Genomic DNA, 7,695 nt, shown 5'->3' with positions numbered 1-7,695 from the left:
CCACATTTAGATCTTGAGGGTGACAATGAGGAGATACTTTCAGTTTGCTTTGGGTTGGATAATTTGTGAGTTGGTTAATTTGTTGTAACTGTCAGGTTAGTTAGAAATCAGAAGTTAGTTTGTTTCATATTTTGACAATTTGCTGCACTATATCTATTAGACTAGCATATGTTATAACAATTATTTTAGTTTCAGAAGTTAGTGTCGATTAGTTTCAAATTCTGATCATTGTAGAACTTGATAGGAAGGAATTTGATTCAATAGCTGTAATCTTGCATGTTTCTAAATTCTAAGTGGTCGGTTCAGTCCCCTATTGCAGCTCTTTTCCATTTCTTGAAGATAAGTATTGTTCATAAGTATAGCAATGGTCGTACTAATCAGGTGAGTTGCAGAAGGATCTAAATGTGGGTGTAGATGGTGAACTAGTGAACTAGTGAAGTCAAAGTTTATCAAGTGATTGCCCTAATATTGAATATTGAATGGCAGGGTCAACAAGATTTCACGTTCAGAAATCAGAGGAGGAATGGAGGGCCATTCTCTGTCTGTCTCTGTCTGTCTCCCTCATGAATTCACAGACAGTAGAGAGAGGGCAAGGAACAGAGGAATAGCCAAAGCACCAGGGAGCAAAAACAGGAGCGTTCTTCAAGTTTTTGGCTCTTCATCAACCATAGCACCAAGAGAAAGAGAATGATGGCCAACGAAGGAGCTGACTAAAGCTTAAGAGGGAGCTGCGTTCCACTCACCCAACTGTTCTTCGAGTTTCTTTGCTAGGTGAGGACAGCGACTTCATCTTCTTTCTTTTCTCCTCTAATTCAAAATTCTGATAATTCTCTTGCTCCATTTTTTTTTTCAGTTTATTCAATTTCTGTTAACACAACTACCACCACAAGCAAAGAGAGGTGAGTGATTTTCTCTCCTCTATGTTTAATTTGGTCGAATGGCCTTGTGAAATGTAACTAAAATTCTGGTTCTTGGAACGGTTAAGGTTTGGGCTCAAGAGAAAAACAGGGACAAGTCTTGTGTATTTGATCAACAAAGAGGTAAGGGTTAGAATAGTTAGATATTGATTTTAGTTGTATTTGGTGATTAAATGGCAGAAACCTTTCCATTTAGTATGCTTATTGACCAGTCAGCTGTTTGATTCTCGGATCTGTATGTGAATGATTGTTGCTTTCTTAATCAGCACTGTTTACTTTGTAGTGGTAAATGGTAATGTTCTAATAAACAAAAATCAAGTACTAATGGGGACTATTATTCATTTGTCTATAGTAGTTTACTGATTTCATGTTAATTATTTTTGTTGCATGTTAATTATTTGGCTTGGAACCACTTTCCATGTACTTGGCTTTCATGGACGAACTCATGAAAAACGAATTGGAAAAATGGTCAAAGATGGGGCAAATTGAGTTGCTGACTGAACTCAGAAGGCTTACCTTCAAGATCATCATCCACATTTTCCTTGGCGCCTCCAGCACTTCTGTTATGGAAGCTTTGGAAAAGGAATACACTAAGCTTAACTATGGCATGAGAGCTTTGCGCATTGATCTTCCCGGTTTTGCATTCCACAAAGCCTTCAAGGTGCATGCAGGATGTTTTTCATTTTAAATAGAATCTTTTTATGTTATATTATACATATTTGACTAATTATATATATGATCTGTGATATTCAGGCTAGAAAGAATCTAGTTAGCATATTTCAAAATGTTGTGAATGAGAGGAGAAAGGAGAAGTTAGAAAATCCAAACAAAACAGCAAAAGATATGTTGGATCAACTGATTGATGCTGAAGATGAGAATGGTAGGAAATTGGCTGATGATGAAGTGATTGACATTATGATAATGTATTTGAATGCTGGACATGAATCTTCTAGACACACTACCATGTGGGCTACTTTGATCCTTCAACAGCACCCTCAGTATTTCCAAAAGGCTAAGCAAGAACAGGAAGAGATCGTAAAGCGGAGGCCAGCAAATCAGAAGGGTATGACAATAAAGGAATATAGGCAGATGGATTTCCTCTCTAAGGTGATAAGATATATTTTTACTACTTTCTTATACAAGCTATGTTATCTTGTGTTAAGTAAAATTTCATATTTATAATTATAATGCATCTGTATGTGTAGGCAATTGATGAAACTATGCGCTATATTACCTTCTCTTTAATGACATTCCGGGAGGCAAAGCGTGATGTCAAACTGAATGGTTAGTCCCAATTGTTTCTGTAAAATTATATTTTTTGGTTCTAATAATGGTTATTATTATTGCTTAGATACATGTAAGAATGATGAAGAGTGATGAATCATTTACATTTTGATATATGGTGTAGGTTTTCTTATTCCCAAAGGTTGGAAGGTTTTTGTTTGGTATAGGGCTATTCACCAAGACCCTCAGGTTTATCCTAATCTAAGGATATTTGATCCTTCAAGATTCGATGTAAGTATTATATAATATACTTTATAATATTTTTGTACATGCTATTCTCAAATAGGAGTTAGATATATGTAGCATTTCAGAAACAAGCCAATCAACCAGGGTAAACAGAATCTATACATAGACATTTTTTTATTGCTGTTATGCTCCCATATAATTCTCATATAGTTTTTTTATTATGGTTATGAAATCTGGGTTCTGATTTTCTGGTCTTCTGAAGGATAACTAAATGAAAAATATCCATTTTTGAACTGTGGAACACTAATGAAAAATAACTAAATGTACTACCATTTTTTTTAAGCAAATTCGTTATTTTTTAGAATTTTATTTATTTACTGATATAGCTTCTGTTTTCATAATGGCCATAAGCCCATAACCTTTCGTTTCTTACTCTCTCTTGATGACTTTATACTATCTGATATGCCTTTAAGATATCATTCCGATGAATACTTTTAACTTTAATTATTACCAACTTATTTTGTTCTATTTTTGGTCAGATCTCAATGTTTTCCAATATAGATTTCTGGTTGGCCATTGGAGTTAATGGCTTATGCTTATTTAGCTGTTAGTCCTCCAAGAATGATAGCGCAATCTGAAGAGGTATGAACTAAACTAACTTTTCTGATATTGTTGTAGAACTCAACTAGTGATTCTTTTGATAGATGGCTACAGCAGCATCAAATAAAAGTACCGCCAAGAAAGATTTGAGATATCCTGAAATAGAGGAGCAAGCATTGTGCGAATCCAGTATATCAAAATACAACAATAATTTGTAATCCTCTTTATATTCATTGATACATGGAAAGTAGTAGTTTAGACATGTTTCATTTTTTTTTACTCTATTGTTGAATGATTGTTCAATTGGATAGTTGGATCCATTGTTTTATGTACTAATATATTGTAACATTACAGTGCTTGTGAATCTTTAGAATGTATTTGCTGTCTTTTGCTAGAATATTTTTTAGTTTAATATAATTGTGTGTTTATTTTTATTTTATAATATTTAATTTATTTAATTAAAAATACATAATTATATATATAATCATATTATTAAATATTATGTTGTACAAAAAATTATTAGAATTATATATATATATATAGAAAAAAAAACAATGAGGGACCTAAGGCTACACTTATATAGAGTAGCTATAGTATACAAAAAAAGAGGGACCTAAGGCTACGATTATAAAAAGTAGCTATGGTATACAATATGGCTACGCTTTACAAGTGATGTAGTAGTGTTAAAAAGCATAGCCTATTCTAGAAAAATGAAAGTTGAAAAGTGTAGCCTTTGGTCTTGGACAGCATCACTTGAAAAGCATAGCCTATTCTCAAAAGCCAAAAGCGTAGCCCTTGGTGCAGAAAAGTGTAGCCTTTGAGAATAGGCAACGGCCGAATAGGAATCACTCCAAAAAGCGTAGCCGTAGCCCAAAAAGCGTAGCCATAGCCTAAGACATCATTTTTTTTCACTTTTGGCTACACTTTTCAAGTGTACCTGAATGGGTGTTTTTCTTGTAGTGGGAATAGTACCAGCTTATAGGTGTCCGGGTGGACACCATTAGCCTTTACTGTATCACAAATTCTCAAAAATGTGGTTAGTTGTTGGTTGGGATCTTCTTGAGCACTTCCTCCAAATGAGCAGTTGTTTTGAAAAAGGGTGATGAGTTAGGATTTTAACTCAAAATTGTTAGCATGGATGGTTGGTTTTAGAATGCTGCTTCCACAATTTTCTGGGTTTGGGTTGATGTAGGAGCCTAGAACTCTTCTCTCCTGCACCACATGGTTACCAGCACCTTCCCCAACATGATTATGTATCTCTTCCTCCATAGTAACATCCAGATCTTCCTCCACTGCTTCCTCTCTAACTACTCCTTTGCCTTTTGCTTCCCTCCTTAGTCTAAGGAAGGTCCTCTCAGGTTCACTATCAAAAGAGGATGAAGTTTCTCCTCTTCTACTTGTCATACATTCAATAAACAGCAAGAAGAAGAGAAGTGAAGGAATCACTCTTGTTAAGACTTATGGTTAGTTTGATTGGTACAACTGATCAAACAGTTAGTGGATTAGTATGCTAAAATGGAAATATACAGTGAATCAACTGAATTTCAGATGCTCAAAAAAATATAAGAACTGAAATTAAAAGAATTAACAAGGTAAAAAAATGCTTAATCTAAATACCCATCAATTTAGTCATTGTCAATTTCAAACCAATCCCCGGCAATGGCGCCATAAAACTTGATGACCGAAATTCACTCCCTATATAAAATGAATCCGTTCTTTGGCAAGCGCACCAAATTATCGTCAAGTAATAACCCACTGGGAGTGGGGGTCGAATCCCACAGAGATTGGTCGATTGAGCAATTTTAATTAACGGGTGAATTAATCAAGCTAATTAAGAGTGATTGTTGCAAACAAAATTCTAAATCAGCAGAAATGAAAATGGCTCAAAAGTAAAAAAAAAAAGCAATAAAGTGCAGAAAAGTAAATGGTAAGAATGTAAAGTGCTGAAACATAGATGACTGAATATTAAATGGGGAATGGGTAATAGCAGAAATTAAAGCAAAGCTATAAAGAATAGGAAAGATAAGGATAGGGGAAATTCATTGGGATTAAGAGATATTGCTCTCTTTGGATTAAATTCAGCTCATCTCATTTTCAATCATGCAACTCATTGACCTCTTGGCAATCATGATTGATTGAATCCCAATTCCTTGGTGATACAATCTCTCAAATCTTGATAATCAGCCAATTCTTTAGTCTAATTGCTCATGAAAAGAGATATACTTGGTCCCTGATTATACCCCCACATCCTCATAGATCCAAATAGTGGGTGGATTATATGTCACCATATCCAATCCCAAAACCCAGATCTACTCAAGTGTGAGAAGGGATTTCAAGCATGGTTTCATGTTTCCTTTTCCAAGGTTCCCATGAAACCCATTTTGCATTCAACCTCTCTCCCAAGATGATTAAACACTAGCATGAAGAACAAAATTCCTTCTAGCAAAACAAAAAGAAGATGAAGAGAAGAAGAAATTCACTATCATTAATCCATCAAGTACAACAGAGCTCCCTCTCCCAATGGGAGGGAGTTTAGTGACGTGAGCGGAAATTGGCAGATTAAGAATTAATTAGAGAAATGGCATTGTGAGTACAGTTATTAACCGGCAAAAATCCACTCGTCAATTTAGAAAAGATTTGTCACAAATTTTAGAAATAAAATACTGGGAGTATGAGTCCCAGGTCGTCTCCCAACGAGTTGCAGGAAGATGTGCTATTTTATCAATCAGAGGTTTTCAAAAGGGGTTTTGAATTTGATGAACAAAAAATTAAATTAGAGAATTTATATGATTTAAATAAAATTCTTGACCGGGAGAAGATTAATTGGAAGTTCTATCCTTGTTAGAATTTTATCAAGAGCAATTAATAATTAGTCATTGTTTACATTTAGTTAACCCTCAACGAATGAAGGAAAGTCAAATTAAAAGTCAACTTCTATTCACAAGTCCTAATCCTCTCCCTTGGGAAGGATTAGAGTTAATGACTAACAGGCCAACCAACAATGAACCAATTACAATTGAACTCTTGAGTATTCTAACTCAAGGTTCTCCTTTTAATCATCTCCCAATCAAGTTGGGGGACTACTCCATCATCATAATTGTAAACTTCACAAAATCAATAGGGAAAATAAGAGAAGACATAATAAATAATAATGAAAGAGATTAATTAAAAGTAAAAATAGTCTTGTATTAATAAACTATGAAAAAAATCCAATGTCAACTCTGGATAAATTAAGAATATGGAAGAGTAAATGAAAAGTAAAATAACAAGCTATAATGACTAGTACCAGAGGTAGACTCTTCTCAAAAGCTAAAGCCAAAATCTTCAAAATCCTAATTATGAATGTTCAAGAGAGAAACCTAGGGGAGGGAGTAAATTCAGATCTAAAAACTTGAAATTATGCGGAATGAATTGTTGTTTTGTCTCTGCATGTTCCCTGGCTCTAATCTGTGTTTCTGGGCCGAAAAATAGGTTAAAATACGGCCCAAAATCTGTGCCAGCGACTTCTAAAATTCTGCAGATCGCGCACGTCACACGGCCACGTCGTCCACGCGTTCCCATCACTCAGTGTTTCTCGTACCACGCGTGCGCATCATCTACGCATTCGTGTTGTTCGTGCAGCTTCCAATCCGCGCGGTCGCATCAGGCACGCGAGCGCGTCACTATGATTTCTTCCATTTCACGCAGTCGCGTGAGCCATGCGACCGCGTGACTTCTCGCTGGTCATCTCCTCAATTCCTTGTATTCCTTCCACTTTTGCATGCTTCCTCTTCATTCCTTACGCCATTCCTGCCCTATGAAGCCTGAAACACTTAACACACAGATCACGGCATCGAATGGTACGAAGAAAGATAAAAATATACAACTATAAGGTCTTTAGGAAGCAAGTTATCAATGATAGAATATTTTTAGGAAGGAATTGTAAATGCATGCAAATCATATGAATAAGTGGGTGAAGACTTGATAGAACCACACAATTAAATACAATATGAATCATAAAATAGCAGTTTATCAATTAGCTACTCATAGCTGATAGAAAAGTACAAGAGATGGAAGAGATGAAGTGAAGTGTAAAGGTAAAACTAAAATTAACTTGCCAATCCAACCCCCTTTTTCAGTACTTCTACGGGTTATTTATACTACTCCTATCACTAGAATTAAGAAAATACAAAAGAGAAAAGAAAATTACAACTAAAAAGGAAAAAGAAAAACTCATAAAAAAAGCATGTGCCTGGCGTGTGATTGGCGTTTGAGTGGCGTGCCATGCCTAGCTTCTCAACTTGGCTTGGCGCGCTATGCCTGGCTTGCAAGTGGCACACCTTCTCCATCAACCACTCTGGCATTCCATGCCTTCGTGGCCAAGTGACACGCCCAGGGTCTTCCCTTTTACTCTTCTTCTCTAGAACCTTGAACTAGCATATATACACTCCATCCATCCTTTCTGAAAAACAACACTGGCCTGCTACGCCCAGTAGGTGGCCTGCCACGCCCTTGATAATGCTTCAATCTTCTTTTCTGGAAAATAACACTGGCGTGCCACGCCCAGTAGGTGGCGTGCCACGCCCTTTGATAGTGCATGAATGAGAAGTGACAGGCGTGCCACACCCAGCATTCAAGTGGCACGCCCCTAGTTATCTTACCCTCGCGTGCCATGCCTTAAGTCTCAAGTGGCACGCCTAGTCTTCTTCTCCCTTGGGGGCTAGAGTTG

The 7,695-nt window shown here is 36.2% G+C and overlaps 1 protein-coding gene and 1 long non-coding RNA gene across 2 annotated transcripts; both read left to right on the top strand.

The window, feature by feature from the left end:
- Positions 1-211: 211 nt before the first annotated feature.
- LOC130942308 (uncharacterized) lies at positions 212-1,129 on the top strand. Its single transcript, XR_009070889.1, has 3 exons — positions 212-771; positions 854-899; positions 986-1,129. It is a non-coding gene; the product is annotated as an uncharacterized LOC130942308 (long non-coding RNA).
- A 185-nt stretch (positions 1,130-1,314) lies between these two features.
- On the top strand, positions 1,315-2,998 carry LOC130981339 (ent-kaurenoic acid oxidase 2-like; the record flags this gene model as incomplete). Its single annotated transcript, XM_057904935.1, has 5 exons — positions 1,315-1,578; positions 1,671-2,024; positions 2,123-2,201; positions 2,326-2,432; positions 2,927-2,998. Coding segments are annotated over 5 exons (876 nt in total), but the record flags the coding sequence as incomplete, so codon positions are not given.
- Positions 2,999-7,695: the final 4,697 nt, after the last annotated feature.

The sequence above is a fragment of the Arachis stenosperma genome, chromosome 1 (assembly GCF_014773155.1).
Source record: "Arachis stenosperma cultivar V10309 chromosome 1, arast.V10309.gnm1.PFL2, whole genome shotgun sequence".
Lineage (NCBI taxonomy): Eukaryota > Viridiplantae > Streptophyta > Magnoliopsida > Fabales > Fabaceae > Arachis > Arachis stenosperma.
The sequence above is the reverse complement of the archived record's forward strand: the minus strand, read 5'-3'. Positions and strand labels throughout refer to the sequence as shown.